Source organism: Tachysurus fulvidraco, chromosome 7 (genome assembly GCF_022655615.1).
Source record: "Tachysurus fulvidraco isolate hzauxx_2018 chromosome 7, HZAU_PFXX_2.0, whole genome shotgun sequence".
Taxonomy (NCBI): Eukaryota; Metazoa; Chordata; class Actinopteri; order Siluriformes; family Bagridae; genus Tachysurus; species Tachysurus fulvidraco.
In genome coordinates this window covers 2,192,878-2,216,752 of record NC_062524.1, presented here as the reverse complement: position 1 = coordinate 2,216,752, position 23,875 = coordinate 2,192,878, and the positions used below count along the sequence as shown (strand labels likewise).

Sequence of the window (23,875 nt, the reverse complement as noted above, 5' to 3'; positions counted from 1 at the left end):
CGCTAATTGGCCTCAGTTGCAGATGATTTAGAAGAGCTGCTTAGCAGAGAGAAAAAGAGAGAAAAAAAAAACAAGGGAGAAGAACACAACATCCCAAAACCTATACACTAAGTAATGGAACGTAACAATCAGCATAACCTTTTTAAATCCTAAACTGTCCGCAAGGCCAAAGTGAAGAGGCCTTGATCAGGATTGATGAAACAGCCTAATAACCTATACAGTGTGGGTGGCCATTACTTTTGTGTTTAACTGTTTTTTATTGAATATATTGGTTTATACCATAATCCTACTAAATACTAGATTCTGACTGGGGTGACAGGTGGATCACTAGCTATCACAGCTACAATTCACAGGTTTGTATGATGCATTTGTTCTGTGATACTGTTTCTATTGTAACATTTCATACAAAAACAGACAAAAAGACTAAAAAAATGTTCATATGGTTTTCTCTAAGGAGTTTATTTAACTTGGGAGACTCCATTGTGAGAACACAGTCAGAGGAAACGTTGTGTTTATGCTTTGTGGTTTTGAAACACTTAAGATCATACAGTTAAAGGAAAAGCAATAACACCGACCCTAAAGTTTATTCATTTCCAAAGAGTGTGTCATTCCTTTTACTGATTATAATTATAAACAGAACAATGTTCATTTTTGTAAATTATTGCATAATAAAAGGTGAAAATAAATTAGATGGCCGGTAGTTAATCAGAACTGTAACTACATTTCCGTAGCACTGATCTGTGTTGTATATAACCTGCTGAATCAACAGCATTGTAGTAGATAAAGTAGATATCAAGTCGATATATAATCAGTTAAGATAAGAGCAAACTTTGGCCATCAACGTGAATGTTTAAAGAGAGAAAGGTTTACCAGATATGACAATAGGAAACACACTGAGAAGGTGATCAGGATTTCATGAGGGAAAATCTAAACGACTAAACTTAAAAGTTAAGATCATCCCTAAGCCGGATTACAGGTGATCTCGATAAAAGAAGACTGAAGAATCATGTGGAATTTGTTTGTGTGTCTTTGTGTGTTTGCAAGCTCGCTGCAAGCCAAACCTCTTGGCAAAAATAACTGCGTCGGTCACAGCAAGGTGCTGCTGGTTTCTTTTGATGGCTTCAGGTGAGACAATGTCTGGACATTTATATTGTGCATAAATATATGTAACATTATTTCATAAATTTCCTATTAGTAAAATGTATTTGTTTTACCAAATTAGCAGATATACAGTAAAACCATAATTATATTATATACCCCAAACATTCTGACTTGAAAATAACGAATGTGCTAGAGCTTTTTAAATATGTACAGTATAAATCTAGCGCTCTGTTACCATTAGCATTTTTAGACATGTAAAGTGCATAACCTTTATAAACAATGTACAGATTTACTAGGTCACACAAGTAAATGTTTGAAAGAAAAAGTATTTACTTCGTACTTTGGTCTAATGATTAACGTTTATAGCAAAATCATGACTCAGTACCTAAACAGAATGTTAATAATCTCCTATAATTTATATTCATTTTTCCAAACATGCTATATCAGCCATAGCCACTTCAAACAGTGAGATATACAAGGCAGTGAACCGTCAATTATCAAACCTGATGTGTTAGAAGCAGAAAAAAGCTTAAAGAACTGAGTGACTCGGACTTGGTTCAAATTGTAATGGTCAGACGACTGGGACTGAGCATCTCCAAACGCTCTTGTCAGACATCCCCTGTATGCATTGGTTAGTGCCTTCCGAAGGTGGTGCAAGGAAGTGCAACCGGTAAACTGGTAACGGTGTGATGGTGTGATCTGTTAAATAAAACGTTCTTATGAGTGTCTGGGTGTACATGCGTTGCTTTCTTGGGAAGAGACGGAACCAGGATGCACTTTGGGATGAAGAACAGATGACAGACACACTGTGATGCTGTGGGTAATATTCTGAAGGAAACCTTGGGTTCTAGTATTCATGTCCGTGTTAGTTGAGCTTTTGATTTATTTTAATGTTTTGATGACAAATTGGGATTTTTTTTTTGTTTGGGAACACACAAAAGTCAAAACTATTTTAGATCTTAATTAAATAGGTAAGTAAATAAATAAATATTACTTCTACTGCTGCTACTATGTAAGTATTAACTGGTGTAAAAATGGCTGCCATTTCAGGTGGGATTATGACAGGACTGTGGATACGCCTCACCTTGACCAAATGGCTGAAGATGGGGTCAAAGCCCCTTATGTAACTCCAGCCTTCGTTACCATGACCAGTCCTACTCATTTCACAATACTTACAGGTAACAACACACAACCATAAGTGCATTTTAATTTGATCATTAAAGGATTTGTATGTCCTTCACTATCTCATGACCTCCTGATAATCTAAACCATATACATGCAACCTCTCATCAATAAAAGTGCTTTCATATTATCAAGACAGTTATCCTATCAGGCAACATCTAAAACTTTATGTTTGTACCATAAAGATGCTGTTACAATCATAAAGACAGTACTGTTGCTCATTCTTAATCTATACCTGGATCTCGATAAAGCTTTCTGCAAGGCTGTGTCTAATGTTAACAGAAACAAATACAATTTAATTGCATTCCTGAGAATAATCCACCACCTTAATAACATCTACTTATAAACAGTCTATAAAGTTGCACATAGCACCAGATGTTATATGTACAAAGATGATTCCCATTAAAATTCCCAGAGGATACACTGCTCTTTAATTTGTTCAATTTGTTTTAATTATGCTTAATTTCTGGATTCTGATTGGTAAGAAAGGGGGGCACGTTCACCTCACACCTCCAGGGTTGGGGTTCGATTCCCGCCTCCGCTTGTGTGTGTGGAGTTTGCATTTTCTCCCCGTGCCTCGGGGGTTTCCTCCGGGTACTCCGGTTTCCTCCCCCGGTCCAAAGACATGCATGGTAGGTTGATTGGCATCTCTGGAAAATTGTCTGTAGTGTGTGAGCGTGTGAGTGAATGAGAGTGTGTGTGTGTCCAGCGATGGGTTGGCACTCCGTCCAGGGTGTATCCTGCCTCGATGCCCGATGACGCCTGAGATAGGCACAGGCTCCCCGTGACCCGAGAAGTTCGGATAAGCGGTAGTGAGTGAGTGATTAGCAAGGTGTTGATTAACTTGAGCACCAGTGAGAGTCAGTGTAGCTGATCTCACAAGTTTATATTAATACAATTATATTAAGCCATTATAAATAAGTGATTTTTAAGTTTTGCCTTTAAACAAAGACTGGTCAGTGATAGCACATTACTCAGATGGGAGAGTATTCCAAAGTTTAGGACAGGGTGAAAGAACAATCACCCAGTTGTTTACACCTCGACTGAGGGACCTGTAGAAGGTTTTGGCCAGCAGAATGTAAAGCTGTACTTTGTTGGTAAAAACATACAACATCACATAGGTAAGGCGGTGTCAGGCCTATAATTGCACTACAAACATCATAGCCAGTGGAGGGAATCCAGGATTGGTGTGATGTGATCATGTTTTAAAGTAATGGTCAGCATACAAGCATTTTGCACAGGTTGCTGATGATGCAGACAAGCTTGATTGACTCCAACATAAAGAGCTTTGCAATAATCTAGCTGTGAGCTAATAAAAGCATGAATGGCTTTCTTTTTGACCTGTGCGAGGAGACGAAGATGGAAAAATCCTGCCTTGACAACAGAATCAATGTGTGTCTGAAAGTTTAATCTGTTGTCTAAAGTCACCCCTAACTTTTTGACTGCTTGGCTAAAAAGAGGGGCAGAGAAATCATGACCAGCAGCAACAAACCTGGGAAGGTTGGAGGTGCCAAACAATATTTTTTTTTTACTCTCATTTACACAGAGACAATTCTTGCAAACATCTGTGGATGGACTCAAGTGCATCAAAAGAGTTTGGCACAACTGGCAGAACTTGGCTGTATACAGATGGAATGAAACATTGTGCTTTGAAATAATCAACCCTAGTGGCAGCTTGTACAGAGATGGAACAGGGCACAAAAGGGAACAGGGCACAAAAGGGAACCCTGTGGAACACCAGGGGTCAAAGGGGCTGGGAAGGAAGTCCTTATTTGTTAAAAATGACCTAAACCATTGCAGTACGGGACCTTCAAGTCCAGTGTGTTGTGCCAGACGTGTCAGGAGTTGCTGCAGTGAGATCCAACATCACAAGCAGTACAGGATTTTTTAAATCAAGGGAGAAGAGAATGGATGGAATAGAATTCCAATGGATTGGAATTTCACTAGAATATGATTTCTTTCCCAAAAAGAGTGCAACTGGATAAAAACAACTTTTTCTAAAACCATAAAAGATAACAGACACTGGTCTAAAGTTAGACAATACTGCAGGAACAGGATTGGGTTACTTAGGAAGAGGACTGACCACAGCATGCTTAAAGACATCTGGGACAGACCCTGAACTAAGGCAGATGTTAATAAAAGAGAAGAGACAAAGGCTCACCGTGTTAAAAACCTGTTTCAGCTCTCTGGATGTAATGATGTCCAAAGGACAGTTAGTTAGGGAAAAGTGCTGGACCACCTCAGAGAGGAGAGATAGGGACAGTGGCTGAAACATATTAAATGTAGACAAGGGCATAGAAAAAGAGCATATATCATGACATTTAGAAGTAATGTTAATGTTCTGCCTAACAGAGGCCACCTTGTCAACAAAATCATTTTCTCAATCATCACGAGTTGACCTTGATTCATGTTTCAGGACATTGCGAGATGGATTTGTAACACTGAATTAGAAGAAGAAGAAGAAGTTTTATTAATATACCGCCTTTCCGTAGGTCAAGGTCGCTTTACATTTCACAAATACAGTACATTCAGACACTTACATATACATCTATATATACACAACACATAATACATATAATTGCATTATCCGATATGCTTGTTAAATATATATGTTTTTAACTGGGACTTAAATGCACCCACAGATGTGATGTTTCGTACTGTAGGAGGCAGCGAATTCCATAATTGAGGAGCATTTATACTAAATGACCTTCCACCAACAGTAGACAGACGGAAAGGAGGGATGGACAACAAAGCAAGTTCAGCTGATCTGAATTGTATTAAATAACACTTTAGGAAGATTACAGCTGATGGAAATTACATTTGACAAGTACATATATTTAGCTTCTTTAAGGGCATTTTGATAGTCTGAAAGATTATCACGCAGTTTACCCAATAATACATGTAGCTTGTTCTTCTTCCACCTGTGCTCGGCTTCTCTGCGGCGCTGCCTGAGAGCACGAGTAGTATCATAAAACAAGGGTCAGGTCTGGCTCTCATAGTTCTGCCCTTGAATGGTGCAATGGGGCCAAAATCTCTGAGCAGGTAAAGTAGAGAGCAGAGATGATATCCTTTGGGCATAATGATATCCTAATGGAGATAATGTCCATTATTTCTGAGATGGGTACTGGAAGTGCCCCCCCCCCCCACACACACACACCTTGTGAAATTATAAGGTCAAGTGTGTGGCCATGCTGATGCGTGTGGTCATTTACTGATTGTGTCAGATCAAAGAAGTTCAAATGACTTTGAAACTCATTTATCAGTTATCATTGATTCAGAAAGTAACTCTGAAAACAGAGATAATGTCCTTATTGTATTTAGGTGGACAAGAGATAATGGCACACAATACAGGACATAAAAACTCGATCAAAATCGGTTCTAGCTCAAAGCTACCATAGCAGTGAGTAGGAGTAAACAGTCCTCCACCGTGACAGGACAATCGTGGCATACTCAGGGAGGAGTTGCCAGGAGGGAGGAGAAGGCGCTATTATCACCTGGTTTTAGCCAGGTCTCTGTGAGCAGAAGATGATCCAAATCGCAGGGGGAAATCAGATAGTTAAGAATCTGTCTTATTTGTGAGAGAACAAGTGTTCAACAAGGCTGCATGTACCAGCTTACAGCTCACAGACTACTTTGGAGCTTGACTGAGCAGGCGGAGATTCACTTGTATGCATCCCTGTGCCGGGATCTTCACTGGCCCTTGACCCGGAAGCGAACAACCGCATTGGGATAACCGTTCTGAGCCACCGATAACTGTACTCCTGAGAGCGACGCAGGTTAAAATTCTCATATTCCGTGGATACTCCCTTCAGAGCAAAGCATGGATTATCCACACAGGAGGCCAGATAGGCTTTGAGTTTGACAAGGATACCTCCTCTATTTCTGCATCTCCTGCGCCTCTTGTTGCGCTGCAACAGACAAACAGGATACTGTATGCAGAAAGGCACAGACACTAGAAAAAGTGGCAGTGTTTTTGAATGTCCACTGTTAATACAATCAGGAGAGTTGTTCATAGTGTCCCAAAAATTTGTCAGGCGATCGTACACTAGCAGAGATAACACATCACAAAAGATGAACAAAATAAACACAGAAATGAATAAAAAGCATAGAGTAGGATGGCGGTGGGCCACAACGGTGCCATCTTGACACTCAAGTTAAACCATGGGTGTTGAATGACTAAGTTTGCTGCTGTAAAATCGTTGGCAATTCTGTGTTACAAAAGAAAAAAAAAAACACCTCAGGATGTGCTGTTATAGGAAAATAATCATCTTCAGGGCAGTATCAGTAACTCCTCACAACACCACTCTTAATTATTCTGCTGTATCCCCACAGTGTAAAGGGGCACTCAGTCTCTTATCTTACCCTAAACTTAATCTGCAGGTAAATATATTGAAAATCATGGAGTGATACACAACATGTGGTTCAACACCAGCACGTCGGAGAAGAAGCCATACTACCAAACTCAGTTTGTGAACGAGTGGTGGGATAATGGGAGCCTGCCCATCTGGATCACTGCTCAAAGACAGGTACAGAAACACAAACCTGGACCTTGTTATACAGTTTGGATTTTTTTTAACATCTATGGCAACTTTCTACTCACACAGTAATACAAAAAAAAATACGCTTGCATGGTCAAATGGACTTTTTGTGGACTGTTATATAAATAAAATATTTAACTGGCCTACACTGTACTGCAAAGATAAGAAATATCTTATCTGTTATCTGTTTGGAGAATGGTAATATGGCACACAGCAGATTGTGCCGGCATTATTACCCTTTAGATTTAGAGACATTATAATTGTTGCTGGCCTGAGGTAATAAGCCAAAGGGCCTGGATTTCTAAATACAAAGACATTTCTACAACCAAGAGATACAGTCTTTTAGTATCAATAGGCAATTCAGTGCTCTGGATGATTATATTCACATTATATTCACATTATATATTTTGTTCTGCATCCTGATGTGTTTCTATATCTCCCCAACATTCAGGGTCTCCGGGCTGGCTCACTTCACTTCCCTGGCACGGCTTCAACTTATGATGGTGAAAAAGCACTAGTGTCTGAAGTGGAGCCTCGCTTTTATAACTATAGCAATGAGACAGAGTGGCGCCAGAACATTGACAAGATCATGGGTGACTGGTTTGGGGAAAAAGACCTGGACTTTGTCTCCTTGTATTTTGGAGAGCCAGACAGCACGGGCCACAAATATGGTCCAGACTCTGAGGAGGTAAAGGAGATGGTGAGACAGGTGGACCGAACTGTGGGCTATCTGAGAGACTCTGTTGAACGCAACGGCCTCACACGGTGCCTTAATATTATCATCACTGCAGACCATGGCATGACCACAGTGTTACGTAATGGTGCAGTGAATGAGATTGTACTTTCTAAGATCCCAGGATTCTCGTTTAAAGATCTAGACTTCACTCTGGTGGACTATGGGCCAAGTGGTTTGCTCCTCCCTAAACCTGGAAGGCTAGAAAAAGTGTACAATGCCCTGAAGGGTGCTCATCCTCACCTCCATGTCTATAAGAAAGAGGAAATGCCCCCTAGGCTGCACTTTGCCCAAAATAACCGCATACTGCCCATCATCCTATGGGCCGACTTGGGATATGTCATTAATGGAGTGAGTAACTTGACCATTTAACCAGTTAGAAAGGAATTAAATACCAGTAATATTTTAGTGCTAATGAATGAAGTATTCTGATTGGATAGAGTTCTTTTTTTTATTACATCAGCTTTGACAAGTGTGCAGCTGTACATTTCTGAGATAGAGGTAAATTTGATTGGCTGTGAAAAAGACAAATGCTTTAAAAAAGATGCTCTTGTGAAACTTTACTTGCAGTTTCTCCCAGTGCAGTTCAATAAAGGGGAGCATGGCTTTGACAATGACTATATGGAAATGAAGCCATTCTTCCGTGCAGTGGGACCTGCCTTCCGGAAGAACATTACGGTGGAGCCATTTGAGACAGTACACATATATTCACTGATGTGCCACCTGCTGGGCATCACACCCGAACCCAATGACGGACACCTGATCGCAACGCGTGCCATGCTGGTCTCCTCTGAGCAACCAGAGGGTTAGCGAATTATCAAAATCCTAATGTCATCAAGGGTGGGAAAAATCCATCCATTATAACTTACTAATATTTAGACTTAACATATAAACTTACAATATAAAATTACAATTGAAATGACATGTAAAACGTCACCACTCTCTCACACTTTTTCCCTCCATCATTGTTCATGTGCTACAGAAAGAAACTCATCAGTGTTCATTGGGCTTGGTGCTGTGGCAGGTTTGCTGCTGATCGTGTTTGTTGTTGTGGTGACCTACAGTGTCCTTAACCGAAGGAGGAAAAAACAGAGGTATGTGGAAAATAAAATGCACTTGAAAAAATTAGAAATTAATTTATAAAAATTAATAAATTTGTATAAATACTTTATGCACGGTTAAATAAATACGTCAATTTAAGGAAGAGAAATCATTTTAAAAAAATATATTTAATCAACATTTAATTGAATCAATATGTCCAATAATTAATATAAATAATTAACCCTTTTTACCAGTACACTCAACCTATTGGCCTTTTTCAATCAGCACACACAAATGAATAATTTTATCGCTGCAAGTCTGATATTAAAATTTGTCAGGACTTGATTCGTCACCAGAAATTCTTAGGGCTTTAAGAATGTGTAGCTTTTCATGAGGGTCTGTTTTCATATGAGCTTCATAGTAACCAACGCTCTGTGCCATGAGAAAGACATTCAGTGTTCAATTCTGGAACAAAACACGTGGAAATTCTGAGTTTGGCCTCTGGTAAAAAGGAGATAATGTATTTAAACCAGCATTATGATGATTTAACTAAGCAAGTATTTGCCATAAAAAAAATTTTTTTTCTTCTTTCTTAGAGCTGGTAGTTTTGAAAATGCTGAAGGTGAAGACACAAAACATACATCATTTTAGACAGCTGCTGCATCCGTTCCTTTCTCTAGGCAGAAGGCCATTAGGCAGAAAATTATCAATATCAGTCTATGTATTAAAAACATCTATAAAAACTATACACTTCCTGTGTATATTATTTAAATAATACAAAGTTTTAAAATAATTTTTTGTTTAAAACTGTAATTGTCAAAGTTCCCTTACTGACCAAGATGTTTTTAAATGTTCATATAAAGCTAAATATGGATGTTTATTCACTTTCTATATCAACATTCATGTCAATTGTTTTTAAGAATTTCAATGGATTGTATGTTTTTGTTATATGAGGATCCATTTGAATCTTTGTGGAATATGTGAAATAAAAAGAATTTTCTAATTTTACTTGAGTGTTTATATCTCTTCAGTAATGGATATCAAGTAAGGTGTGTACACAAAAATCTATATTTGACGATATACAATACAAATGGCTTTACTATCTGGAGATCATGAATTCAAATCCTCATGATGACACTCATTCATGACCAGAAGCCTGAAGAGTTTATTTGGTGAGTCTGTCGTGTTATGATATTTAAATGATATTTTATTTATGTAGTGGTCGCATGTCTTAGGCTGAGGGGGACACGGTGGCTTAGTGGTTAGCACGTTCTCCCCACACCTCCAGGGTTGGGGGTTCGATTCCCACCTCCGCCTTGTATGAGTGGAGATTGCATGTTCTCCCCGTGCCTCGGGGGTTTCCTCCGGGTACTCCGGTTTCCTCCCCCGGTCCAAAGACATGCATGGTAGGTTGATTGGCATCTCTGGAAAATTATCCGTAGTGTGTGAGTGTGTGAGTGAATGAGAGTGTGTGTGCCCTGTGATGGGTTGGCACGCCATCAAGGGTGTATCCTGCCTTGATTCCCGATGACACCTGAGATGTGACCCGAGACGTGCGGATAAGCGGTAGAAAATGAATGAATGACTTAGGTTTTGGTTTGTTGATCAGAAGGTTGGAGTTCAAGCCCCAGGATCTCCAAGCTGCCACCATTGTGTCTTTACCCTCTATGCTCCAGAGGCTGTATCATGGCTGACCCTGTGCCCAACTTCCTAAGCTGGGATATTTGGAGAAATGTATTTCACTGTGCAGTAATGTGTAAGTACAAAAAATGAAAGTTTCACTTTTAAAATCACAACACAGGAAAGCAGTTCATTTTGTATTTAAAACTGAATGGCAAATAATAATAAAATATAATATAATATAATATAATATAGTATATAATATAGTATAGTATATAATACAATATAATATAGTAAAAAAAATATATATATATAAATTTACTTAAATAATAATAATAATAATAATAATAATAATAATAATAATAATAATAATAATAATAATAATAAAAGATTACCAGTAAAACTCCTTTCATAGAATAGATTTTTGCTAGATTTTTGATTTTGTCTAAAGAACATAACTCTTTGACAAAAAACAGATACCTTTCTTCTAAATACTGATCTTAACTTTCACAATACTTACAAATATGTTTACATTTTACATTTATGGCATTGGGCAGATGCTCTAATCCAGAGCAACTTACATTTATCTCATTTACACAACTGAGCGGTTGGGGTTTAATGCCTTCCTGTCTCCTTCCCACGCAGATCCTTTCACACAAAGCTATGATTTATGCAACACACAAAAACAACAAACACATCTGGTACATTGCACTTCCACACAAACTATTCAAGTTTACTGACAGATGGGCAACTATGATAAAAACGTCCAGTATTCAAACAAATAAGGTCTACATAAACAGCACAAAACTAGTTATTAGTGCATAATATAAATTATGCTTATTATAATCACCCTTGGTTTATTTATTTGCATTCAATTTTAGTATAAAGTTGGAAACATCACAGATTTGAATATCGATGCATTGGTTAAAAAAAAAATCCAAATTTACAAAAAGGATGTATTAATAAGCAAATGTATGTTACAATAAGTGAATGCTTAGCAGCAATAGATGATTAACGATTATTATTATTGTTAATAATCTATCTTTGTCCTATTCATAATCAAATCGTAAATCAGAATATAGTACGTTAGTACTCCTAAGTGGGGTGTAATGAAACTTCCTGCTATCCTTTTTTTGCCCTTTTCCTTCTGTGTGGCTCGGTCTTGAGATCAGAGGTGACGTTATAATACACAGATTAACACGAGTCCAGCAAGTCTGGTAAGAACATATAAGGTATCAAATTCGAAAACTTTATGTAACTGGAGTAATAAGGATAAAATTTTTATTTATTCGTATTAAACTTTACCATTCTGTCAAAAAGCTCGGCTTAGCATCGACTAGATACGAATGAACGCAGCTTTTTTCATTAGACCTTTCAAGAAATTGCACAACAATTTCAATAAAGAGCTTATTTTCTGTTTTTGGTAAGAAAGATTTCTGTGTTAAATGGAGGAAATGTTCATTCTGGTGACAAAAAAAAAAAACACACCTCACAACGAGTAAAGCAGGAGTGATGGTCCAGGTGTACCTCAGAGACCATGAGCGCGCATCTTGTGTAACTAACAGGTTGAGCGTCATCTAGCATTATGCTAGTGCTAATATGTTCACTAAAAAATAATAATTAAAAATACAAAACTGTGCTTTAAAGCCAACAAATTGTAATGAATCTGTTAAAATGCACCACAGATCCAACTCGAAAATTCGGCTGTGCTAAAACACTAAACTTTGCAGTAGTGTTAGCTAGCTTTTTAGCTTTTAGAAGGCTAACTTTTTATTAGCATTAACTAGAAGGCTAACTTTTCAGTAGCGTTAGCTAGAAGGCTAACTTTTTAGTAGCGTTAGCTAGACTGCTAACTTTATAGTAGCGTTAGCTAGAAGGCTAACTTTTCAGTAGCGTTAGCTAGAAGGCTAACTTTGTATTCGCGTTAGCTAGAAAGCTAACGTTTTAGAAGGCTAACTTTTTAGTAGCGTTAGCTAGAAGGCTATTTTTATTAGCATTAGCTAGAAAGCTAACTTTGTATTAGCGTTAGCTAGAAAGCTAACGTTTTAGTAGCCTTAGCTAGAAGCTAACTTTTTAGTAGCGTTAGCTAGAAGGCTAACTTTTTAGTAGCGTTGGCTAGAAAGCTAACTTTTTAGTAGCGTTGGCTAGAAGGCTAACTTTTTAGTAGCGTTAGCTAGAAGGCTAACTTTTTAGTAGCGTTAGCTAGAAAGCTAACTTTTTAGTAGCGTTAGCTAGAAAGCTAACTTTTTAGTAGCGTTGGCTAGAAGGCTAACTTTTTAGTAGCGTTAGCTAGAAGGCTAACTTTTTAGTAGCGTTAGCTAGAAAGCTAACTTTTTAGTAGCGTTAGCTAGAAGGCTAACTTTTTAGTAGCGTTAGCTAGAAAGCTAACTTTTTAGTAGCGTTAGCTAGAAAGCTAACTTTTTAGTAGCGTTAGCTAGAAAGCTAACTTTTTAGTAGCGTTGGCTAGAAGGCTAACTTTTTAGTAGCGTTAGCTAGAAGGCTAACTTTTTAGTAGCGTTAGCTAGAAAGCTAACTTTTTAGTAGCGTTAGCTAGAAGGCTAACTTTTTAGTAGCGTTAGCTAGAAAGCTAACTTTTTAGTAGCGCTAGCTAGAAAGCTAACTTTTTAGTAGCGTTAGCTAGAAAGCTAACTTTTTAGTAGCGTTAGCTAGAAAGCTAACTTTTTAGTAGCGTTAGCTAGAAAGCTAACTTTTTAGTAGCGTTAGCTAGAAGGCTAACTTTTTAGTAGCGTTAGCTAGAAAGCTAACTTTTTAGAAAGCTAACCTTGCATTGTATGTTTACTCTGAAGTGTTACATTTTACTCCAAAAAGTAGACTTAATCTTAGAGCTAAGTGGCTATGTTAGCTTGTTAGCAGTCATGTTCACTTGTGTAAATAGAAATATTTTTAATGTTTAAAATTCGGATTTAACAAATTTAACAGTAAATATAGCTGAGGGGGAAAAAAACAGAATTTACTTTAGTAAAGTAGACAATTGTTGATTTGGTCTCCTGCTGATCTCCTCAGGTGAGTCTGTGAGAGAACGAACTCTGATGGTGGGAAAAGACATTCGGGGCAACACTCAGCTCCTCACATGTCACGTCACATTTTTATCTTTAATATTTATTTTATACATTTTTTATTTATTTATCTTACTATCTTTACATAAAAGAAAAAAGTAGATATTTCGTGTTCATTTGAAAACTTCTCACTCTCCAGTTAAAATAAAGAAGATTACAAACATACTAGCCCACCTGAGCCTACCTGAGGCCACCTGAGCCTACTTGAGGCCACCTGAGGCCACCTGGGGGCACCTGGGGGCACCTGAGGCCACCTGAGCCTACCTGAGGCCACCTGAGGCCACCTGGGGGCACCTGAGCCCACCTGAAGCCACCTCAGTCCACCTGAGCCCACCTGAGCCCACCTGAGCCCCAGTCATGGTCCAATAAATCCTATTTTAATCTATGAGAAGATGGATATATACAGTATTTGTCGGTTAGATATCATAACACTGACCCATTTTTAATTGGTGTTCTGGCATGTGGTTTGATATCACACCTGACTGAAAGTTAATCATTTTTTTTTTTTTAAATCATGTATGCCGATTACAATGATATACATCATATCAAGTGAAGCCACAGCACTGCCGAGGTGCCACTGTAGGGGTCCTTAACCATCTCTGCTCCATGATCTTCACATCAGAACTAAACCTCTTCCTGCTAAAATGTTAGCCTTCTAGCTAACGCTACTGAAAAGGTTGGTCTCTTTTAGCAAAGCCTAAATTTTAGCTAAGACAACCTTCAAATGGATCTCTGGTGCGCTGTTGTCATTTCAGCCCGATACAGACCCTGCTACAGTCCACAGTGAAATTAAACAATGTTCCTCCAAGACCCTGGTGATACACACAGAACTCAGAACTAAGTACATACTCATAGTTCTACATACAGCACAGCACCAAGATTCTCCAACGTTATGGAACCTAGGTGGAGGAATAAACTTCTCCTACATGTCTAAAAAACTTAAATAAATAAAATATTTAAGGAAATAAATAGAAAAATAAAATTGTCTGTGTGCTTTTGCTATATTACCACCCCAACAGAGGCTGTAACACGTAGGTTGGGGATGTGGTAGCTTAGTGGGCAAGATGTTGGACTACCAATCGGAAGGTTGTACGTTTGAAGCCCAGGTCCACCAGGCTGCCACTGCTGGGAACCTGAGTAAGGCCCTTAATCCTCCATTGTTTAGTTGTATGAAATGTGAGTTACTCTGGATAAAGGTGTCTGCTAAATGCTGTAAATTTAGATTTGTTGTGTTCTTCGTCTGCGACCTTGTTAGGATGTATTCAGTGTTACATTATTATACTTGCTCTGTGTAATGATCAGTATACTGGGAACACTGGGCATGAGGTGGAAATACACCCTGGATGTGATCACAGCCCATCATAGGGTATAATTGGTGCACGTGTTCACTAACGCCATGTTCTTTCCTCTGGGGTCTCCAGTTTCTTCCTCTCACACAGTAACAATCTTCACACTGACTGAACCCAAGCTCAGGAAAATAACTGGTCGATTTGAATATAATGAACATTGACATTGATGTGTATTAATGAGTGGGTCTAACATCTTTAATCCTGGTCGGTGAACCTCAGTAATGAATTTGGATTTGTTGACAAACGTTTTGATTCCAGATTTTTAATTATTGCATCTAATTGTCTAATGAAGTCCTCCAAAAGGAGCCAGGATGGGGAGAGCCGGGCTATGACGTCATCGCCGACGGTGGCCGCGTGGAGCCAAAACCTTTTTCAGGGTGTTTTGATGAGTTTTTCACCTTGTCTTTTCTCTTCCCTCCCCCTCGTGGTTCCTTGTGTTTCAGTGGAGGAGGAGGAGGAGGAGGAGGAGAAAGAGGAGGAGGAGGAGGAGAAAGAGGAGGAGGAGAAAGAGGAGGAGGAGGAAAGCTGCTGCTGTAGCAGACATGGAGGAGTTAAGCGCTGTAGGAGAGCAGGTTTTCGATGCCGAGTGTATTCTCAGTAAAAGACTGCGAAAGGTGACATTACACTGGAATTTCTTTATAATTTAATGTATAAGCGCTTTTGTGCGTTGGTGTGTGTTGTTGCATTGTGTGACCTCGTGTTGTATTGTGTGTGTGTGTGTGTGTGTGTGTGTGTGTGTGTGTGTGTGTGTGTGTGTGTTTTGCACAGGGAAAGTTGGAGTATCTGGTGAAGTGGAGAGGTTGGTCGTCTAAGTAAGTCCCGGTAGAAACAATGAAAGGCAACATGTCGCTACAGTGCAACAGTTAATGTAACGGTGCCGGTTATAATCTGTAATAATGCGGGATTAGTAACACATTAGTTTGTTTCTCGCTACTGTTTCAACTCTTTTGTGCGGTTTATTTTACACGGAGGTCATTTACACTGTTACACAAGCTTTCTGTGTGTGTGTTTCTCTGTAGCGTTGTGTTTAATCACCGCCTGTTTAATGTTAGTGTTACTTTTCTGTCTGTCTGTCTGTCTGTCCGTCTGTCCCACAGAGCTGTAAATATTCACTCTTAACAGTGAGAGCAAATATTTTAACATCCGCCGTTTCTTGGTTTTTCTTTTGTTTTCAACCGTTTTTGGCTTTGTGCCGTCTTTCATAAGCAACTGCAGCTGCCCTCACTCACACACACACACACACACACACACACACACACACACGTTTCCCTTTTTACACCATATTCTCTTTCTTTGTTGTTTCTCTTATTTTTCTTTACTGCAGATTTATTTTGTCTTAAATATTATTATTATTATTATTATTATTATTATTATTATTATTATTATTATTATGTTACAGAGAAAAACCAAACGTCTAATATAAACTTGAAAAATGTATATATCTGTTTGGTCTTACTACTTATTATGAAATTATACTTTATATATATTTAATGTAGAAAGGAAAAAGGTAAAAAATTATAAACATAAATAAATAAATGAAATACTAGTTTATTAAAAAAAAAACAATAAAAGCTAAACTAAAAACAAACAATAAAGGATCAGCAAAACGAAACTGTAATATAAATGAAATAATATAATATTTAATACAGATGAAACTAAAGGACTGTTTGTTTCTTGTCTATTTACGTGGTTCTCTTTTTGTCTGTTGTTTTGTCTAATCCCAGTTTCCTTTAGCAGTTATAGTTTTAATTACTTTTTCTGTTAGTTCTCTCTCTCTCTCTCTCTCTCTCTCTCTCTCTCTCTCTCCCTATTGTCACTCTTTAATCCTATGGCACTGTGTATCTTATCTGTCAATCACACTCAGTTTTTTTCCCACTGCTCCATCTGCTTCCACTTGCTTGGTGGCTATTGATTATTTTAATCACCTGCTTTTAACATGTGTGTGTCCTCCTTTGTGCTGCTCCAGAGCTCATTTCTCTCTTTCCCTCTTTTGCACAAATCTGTTACGCTGTAATTTATAAGTAAGCAACAGTGTCTTTGGTCTCCTAGATGTTCAGACATGTTTTATTGGAGAAGGGATGAAGAGTCTGATTATTAACTACATTATTTATGGGGCTCATAAAAATTGTAATGACTTTTTTCTTTACCAGACTCTGTACAGATCGACCTCGGGTTAAGATTTGTGGACTATCCACAATGTTCAGATCTCAGGGTTCCTTGTTTTCCTGGTTGTGTAGTTTCGACGTGTTTCGCTATAATTTTGTGAAAATGTGTCTCTTGCATGATCAGCAACCTGGAGAAAAGGATATAGATCCAAATTTATCTTCAGCTGAAACTGGAGCATTTGTGTTCTAATCCATAACACAACAAACTTTATATTTATGGAGCCATATTTTATTTACTTTATTCTTTCTTTCTTTCTTTCTTTCTTTCTTTCTTTCTGTGACAGTATGTTGGCTGTTTAAGATCATGATAAACTCTGCTTTTGTGTTTTAAACCCCGGCGTTATGGCGTGGCGTTTGCGTGTGCTCTCACAGGATTGCGTGTGCAGATGGAACTGACTAACAGCTCTAATTTGTGTTTTTGTGTTTTCAGGCACAATAGCTGGGAGCCTCAGGAGAACCTGCTGGACCCGCGACTGCTGGCTGCATTTAATAAGAGGTGAGGGGGGTCGGGGCTCGTGGAAGAAAACGCTCCTCCTGCTTTGAATGTAAACAATACAGAATGAAACGCTCCAGTGGGCGTGAGTTCAGCACCGTTTGTAGTCTTTCACCTCTGTGGACAGCAGATAGGGCTTTAGTGGTGCCAATGGGGCTCGTTTACAGAGACGTTACACACCGAGACACAAACTGTTGCTTTATTTCTTTTTATTTAATCTCAAAACTGATCATGGAAAAAAAAGACAAAATATCAGCAGGTGAATTCTGACTAAAATGTCTAGAGAAATCCTGTACTGTAGTGGCATGAGGAAATATTATTACTCCATTAAATGATTACGTCAGCTGTAATAATAGTGCTAAGAGTAAAGCACTCGTGCATTTTAAACATGTGCCTGATAGCCAGATAAAGTGTAATGAGATTAAACCTAATACCCAGCATATAAAAATCTGTAATGAGTCTTATATTAACCAGGCACAAGTAAACATTTGGGACTGTCGTAAAATATTTATGGGAGATTTAATCCCGAGCTTCACCCGTATTTTTAAGTCCACTGCTAACACCTTCATCATAAAACCAACAAAAATCCCTTCAAAAGGTTTCTTTATGTTTCCTGACTGTGGTAATGACTTCAGTGAGAGTTTTCACTTCTCTTTTCATGGGACACAAAGATGCTGTGATCCGATTAGTCGCTAACGTAAGTGGCGTCGCCGTGGGGTGTTTGAGGAGCAGTAAAAGTTACGAATATGTGGAGATTGTTAACATGCACAAAACCCTGCGTTTATAAAGCCTTAACTTCATGTTTTATTAGAACTCATAAAATAGACGACGGAACAAATTGGCGCTTTTGGTCAAGTTTGCTGAATTTGAATCTCAAAGCTATTAAATTTTGACTAAGACACAGAGGATAAAAACACTCGTTAGTTTCATCTGTGTTGTGGTCATAAAAGAGAAGAATAGAGAAAAGCAAGTCTGTCGAATTTAACGTTCCTGCAGCGAGGCCTCAGTAAGGGAGGAAGTGTGGAGGCGATGGTTTTAACTCAGAAAGAAAAACAGGAACTAGATTTCTCAACCCAGGTTTGTGGCACAATGAAGATGGGGATTTTTTGTTATTTTAGACTTGGATCCATTCTTGTGACTAACAGGTGGTTAAACACAAACTGATCTGAACTCAGACGTTTGCAAACGAGAAAATGCATCATTTCAGTTTGTAGCTTCTGCAAATTTGGAGGGAAATTTTAGAGCGGAAAAATTCAAACCTCCACATGTGTAAATCCGAGGAGGAGGAAGAAAGTCGTGTAAAGAGTATCGGGCTGAAACAGGCCTTATTTCACTGGTCAATAATATGGTGATGAAAGATGTTAAACAAAACTGTCTGAAAAGAAAAGAAGAAAAATCTCATGACTGAAAAAAAATCAAATACCAAATAAATGGTTAAATAACTATATAAAACTCTGGTATTTTTTTATCATCAAGTTTTTTCAAATATTTTTAACTGCATTTCGTTGCCTTGTACTTGTACGTGTGTAATGACCAAGTCTAATCTAATCTAATCTCAGTTGTTTAAATGATGGTTTCCTCTTGTTTTGTCTTCTACATCTTCATAGCACAGAATTTCTGCAGCCCTAAAGTTCTAACGTTGTCTGGTTCAGAAAAGCAGCTCAAATCTACAACTCAAAACACACGGCATATTTACTTCATTTTCTGCATTTAAGTTAAGATTGTAACTCGGCTCCCTCGTTAGAGCGACAGCACTCAGCCACAAGTAGCACTAAATGCTAAACAGTACAGTAAAAAAAAAAAGCTTTTATACATTAGATCCGCCTGTCCGGAACATTTCAACTATATTAATGCTTGTGGTTTATCTTAATTAGTTCGACCTCAATTACTTCGTGGTATCCAGAAGGTTCTCAGGCCATCCTTTAAAATATTTTGGTTTGCAATAAAAAAAAAAAAAGAGTCAGTAGGTAGGTCTATTTATTTATTTTTTTTCAAGTTTCAATGTAAAAAAAAAAATAGTAACAATTTTGTTGACGGTGATGACGTAGGTATGGCTTTAAACAAATTAGCATATCGTGACGTCACTGACTGGGTCTTCAACCTTATTTTGATGCAGGACAGTTTTTTCAGAACTTCGTGCCAAGTTAAAGCGGTGTCGAGCTGTTTTAAGGATTTTTTTTAGATGTATTATGGCGCTCGAACCCGTACGACTTTGAACGGTGAGCACGAACATTTTGTTTACTGCAGCCGCAGCCATCGTTACCGAGCGCGAACCGTCGACTCTGACAGTGAACGAGAGAATGAGACGAAGCGAACGCACAGGCCGTGGTGTGACATCCGGTAACCGATAGCGTAAACATAGATGACGTCACGGGTTTTTATTTAAAAGTAAGAACGTAGCCTTCGTTTGTATGTAGGCCGAGGCGATTTATATATTTACAATACTTACTACAATATAATTAATATTATTTTATTGCTTTTGTATTAGTTGTTTGAAGAGTAAAAAAAAAAAAGGTCGGTTTTAACGCAAATTTACAAGCAGCAAGTCGGTCGGACTTAAAGCAATAAAGCAAAAACCAAACATTTGAGTCGGTCCTAAATTGACGGTCGGTCGTGTTACGGCAAACAGGAATATTTTTAAGGAAGGTCTCACCAGCAGTTTTATTTCATTGACTATTCTGTGGCGGCATTTCTGACTTTTTGCTGTTTTGTTACATCCAGGGAGCAAGAAAGAGAGCTACTGATTCGGAAACGAGGGAAACGACCACGTGGAAGACCTCGGAAAATCATGGTGAGGACCTCATGTGTGTATCCCTGGTCTTCTGTGTGCCAGAAAACGACTTACATTTTCCCCTAATAAAAGCTGACTTTATCCACCAGTGATTTCATTTCACCTTTTGTCTCTTCAACAGGATCCAGTTCAGCCAGCCTCAAAATCAAGCAGCTCCTCGTCATCTTCATCTTCTTCTGATTCATCATCATCTTCATCCTCCTCGTCCTCTTCATCCGAGGAGGAGGAGGAGGATGATGATGATGACCAGGATGACAGCAACAGAAAGGCAAAGCCAAGCCCACGAGTGCGGGAGCTGCACCCTGTCCCGCAGAAGAAGGCTCAGATCGTGCTGGCCAAACCAGATCCTCCAAAGAAAAAGAAGCGAGGCAGGAAACCTCTTGCTCCAGAGCTGAGGGCCTTGAAGCAGAATCAGGCTAAAAATCCACGCAAAATTCTGAAGCCACCTCTAAAAGATCCTCTCTCAGATCTGCATAGCAACATCAAGAAACCCCTGATGCCTGCCAGTTTCACCTACACAGGCCTGAATCGAGCTGCCAACAGGGAGACCATGGTCATGCCGAACCGAGGAGCTTTTAGTGCCAATGAATTGCCAAAGAACACGCTGGGATCTGCCCAGTCTCAAGGAAAACCTGTGACGGATTTTAAGCTCTCGGTCTCAGACATGGGTAATGCCGGCAGTCTGGATTTAAAAAACTCAACTTCTAAGTCTCCAGGTGTGGCTTCTCTCAGTTTGCACAGTTCAAAACTTACCAACAGTACCAATGGCCAGGCAGCAGGTGGAGCTCCTAATTGGACAAAAAAGCAGGAAAGCCCAGTTCTGCAGCGACCAGCGAACATGAAACCTTCTGCTTCCTCTCTCTCCTCAGTGAAAAGCCCCAGTACTCAGGCATCCAGCTTGTCTAGTGTCAACAAAACCCAGCACTGTGTCAGTTCTTCTCCAAAAGATGTCTCTAACCTTAGGGGCGCTGGGACCATAGTGAAGAAAGGTCCAGTGCAGGAAAAAAGCGCTCCGGGTGAAGGAGGGATCCTGGGTCGATCGGGACCCCGGGATTTCAGCATACCACAGGGGGTAGAAAAGGTGAAAATGGAGGATCCGTTAGAGAGATTGGGGAAAACACCTCTGGGAAGACAGAGGAAGGTCCCGACATTTGCTGGCACAAAAGATGGCAGCAAAACGACAAAGCCGCTAAGCGAGATGAGCACGGGTGAGGAGGGGAGCAGCTCAGATTCGGAGCAGGACTCGCCGTTTACTGGGGAAAGCCAGGAATTGTCATTGGAAGTGCAGTCAGAATGCAAGGATTGGAGGCCAACACGAAGCCTCATCGAACACGTCTTCGTTACTGATGTCACCGCTAATCTGGTCACAGTAACTGTTAAAGAATCGCCGACTAGCGTGGGTTTCTTTAGCATCCGGAATTACTGAGCGCGTCGGACAACAGATCCTTTATTGTACCTATTGATATTGGGTATCGTAGAAAAGTGTTGTAGACCCACAAAGTTACACACACACACACAGTCTGTTCTGGAAGCTTCTTCTTGTGGAAGAACAAGAGGAGAACTGAGAAAGGCAACAATCTGAAGGACTGAAGAAAGAATGGTAACCATTTGGTGCTTAAATAATGCTCAGTTTTCTACATAACCTCTGATTCAGGTATTTAGCCCCTTGGTGCTTTTTTTTTTTCTTTTTTTCTTTCATTAAACCATCAGTGTCTTATAGTAAGACTGGATTTTCTGGGAACTGCTGGAAGCCTAGAAGAACAAAACCTGAGACATGACCTTTACACAAGGATCGAACCATTTGGTGCTTGGAGATCAAACTAAGTCGCATTACATTCCCTGGATTTAAAGCGTGGGGTTTAGGTCGAGTTTCCCCGAGTGGTCCGTCAGTGGTTTTTAAAGTGGAGTATCGGGAGCCATATCTGGGGTGGGGAGGGGAGAGGAGGGGATGTGTGTCTGATTTCTTCTTATTTTTTATTGTTATGGTGGAGGTTTTTTTTTGTTTGTTTGTTTGTTTTTAATCAAACCCCCCACCCCCGATCCATACAGCGTATTAAGGTTGTAAAATACACTCTTAATGTTAGTAGAGTTTTTGGCTGCTGGACTTTACATCTGGTGTTAGAAGGTCGAGGAACGAGAAGCCCCGATAAATATTAAAAGATTAGACATCTTGAGATATTTGAATAACAAGCCTAATATTTAAAAAGCTGGATTATGTTCATAATATGATGTCCTGAGGAGATCTGTGAAGTTTAACAACCGCCGATGTGAGCGACGCCGGAGTCCAGCGTTCATGATGGAATATGTGATACTCAGGCAGTGTGTGTCTTTGTGTCTTTTTTTTTTTTTTTCTTTAATGGAAGAAAACCTGCTATTCCGTTGTTAAACAGTGTTTATGGAAGTATAAATGTACAACAGGAAGAAAATGCATCATGATGCAGCGTTGTTGTTTATTTTTATCTGAAGTTTTTTTTTTTTTACACGATAACGAACCCTTTGCCTTATTATACACAGCAGCGTAGAACACGTGGCCTTCTCTCTGATAGAACACAATATTTCTGTCCTAATTTATTTCTTACTGTCTTTTATCTTTTTAGATGTTATGCAAAAAAGTTTGTTTTGTAAAAGAAAAGAAAAAAAAAAATACTTAGCAGCTCATTTTAAGTCTGAAATGTTGAATTAAACTTGGGCGTGAGTTTAAATGATGTCGGACATGCATCTGTTGACTTTTGTGAAAGGTATCACCACCAACACACACACACACACACACACACACACACACAATAACACTGGAAAGCACATTGTGGTGTTTGTTTAAATTGGTATGTATTCGTTTCAGTATCCGTGCTCTCAGTACTGGCGTATCCCAGGATCCCACATCAGTAACTCCAACATGTGTGTTATTTTGTATTAAGTAACAGCACATGGTGATTGTAGAACTTATTTGTAATATGATGAACTCGTCCTCTGTACATATCGACTCTAGGCGTGTGTCTATAAATCCTGGGCTAAATGACTCATTACATCACACCAGTTATATTCTGGTTGGTCAGAAAACACAGTTCAACACAAATTGTGGCGATATAACTATATGGCTAAAAGTATGTGCACCCCTGGCATTCACACACACACACACACACTCTCTAAAGTATGAAGCACACAGCTTTACAGAACGGCTCTGTGTGTGTAGATTTATTATTTCACTGGCCCTAAGAACATAACGCTGCTCCATCATTATAACGTCCCTCATGGTGTCCTGCCCTGAGCCTTGACTCTGACTCAACACCACTGAACACCTTTAGGATGAACTGGAACTGAAGTCTCCTTATTCCAACATCAGAGTCTGATCTCGCTGATGCTCTTGTAGCTGAATGAACACAAACCCACACAGACACAAACATCTAATGACAAACCTTCTAGAAGAGAAGATCGATTTTTTATTTTTTTTTTGGAGATTATTATAACACAATAGAGACTTACATCTGGAATGTGTACAACAAGCTCATAATGAGTGACATGGCCTTTTGTCCTATAAGACAAATTCACCTTTTGTTCAAACATATATATTTTCTGTCTCCTGTCCTCAAAGTCTCTCTGAGCTGTGAACACACTGTGAAGGCGAGACCAGCACACGAGGGTTAAACCGCTGTTTTAACCGTAACACCATGAACGTAACTGTGAAACAGTCTTATTTTGAGAGTTCCTGCTATCAGTGCTGCTCTCGTCCCTCACTAGGTGAAACAGACGGATGTCTATCAGTTCAGATAAACGAGCTAAGCCTGCTT

The 23,875-nt window shown here is 39.1% G+C and overlaps 2 protein-coding genes across 2 annotated transcripts; both read left to right on the top strand.

Annotated features, from left to right (window-relative positions):
• The first annotated feature begins 812 nt into the window (after nucleotides 1-812).
• On the top strand, nucleotides 813-9,603 carry LOC113650486 (ectonucleotide pyrophosphatase/phosphodiesterase family member 7-like). Its single transcript, XM_027158883.2, has 7 exons — nucleotides 813-1,125; nucleotides 2,152-2,279; nucleotides 6,664-6,809; nucleotides 7,273-7,905; nucleotides 8,125-8,359; nucleotides 8,537-8,648; nucleotides 9,192-9,603. Exons 1-7 carry the CDS (start codon nucleotides 1,007-1,009, stop codon nucleotides 9,244-9,246), a joined length of 1,428 nt encoding a protein of 475 aa, XP_027014684.1. The 5' UTR covers nucleotides 813-1,006; the 3' UTR covers nucleotides 9,247-9,603.
• A 5,507-nt stretch (nucleotides 9,604-15,110) lies between these two features.
• cbx2 (chromobox homolog 2 (Drosophila Pc class)) lies at nucleotides 15,111-22,795 on the top strand. Its single transcript, XM_027158882.2, has 5 exons — nucleotides 15,111-15,255; nucleotides 15,410-15,453; nucleotides 17,237-17,302; nucleotides 20,021-20,090; nucleotides 20,212-22,795. The coding sequence occupies exons 1-5, from the start codon at nucleotides 15,184-15,186 to the stop codon at nucleotides 21,514-21,516; spliced, it is 1,557 nt and encodes a 518-aa protein (XP_027014683.1). The 5' UTR covers nucleotides 15,111-15,183; the 3' UTR covers nucleotides 21,517-22,795.
• Nucleotides 22,796-23,875: the final 1,080 nt, after the last annotated feature.

Coding starts and splice junctions, on each gene's coding strand:
- LOC113650486 (XM_027158883.2), top strand. CDS start 1,007: ATGTGGAATTTGTTTGTGTGTCTTTGTGTGTTTGCAAGCTCGCTGCAA. Junction 2,280..6,663: donor TCATTTCACAATACTTACAG/GTAACAACACAC, acceptor CTTAATCTGCAG/GTAAATATATTGAAAATCAT. Junction 7,906..8,124: donor TGGGATATGTCATTAATGGA/GTGAGTAACTTG, acceptor CTTTACTTGCAG/TTTCTCCCAGTGCAGTTCAA.
- cbx2 (XM_027158882.2), top strand. CDS start 15,184: ATGGAGGAGTTAAGCGCTGTAGGAGAGCAGGTTTTCGATGCCGAGTGT. Junction 15,454..17,236: donor TGGAGAGGTTGGTCGTCTAA/GTAAGTCCCGGT, acceptor TTGTGTTTTCAG/GCACAATAGCTGGGAGCCTC. Junction 20,091..20,211: donor GAAGACCTCGGAAAATCATG/GTGAGGACCTCA, acceptor TCTCTTCAACAG/GATCCAGTTCAGCCAGCCTC.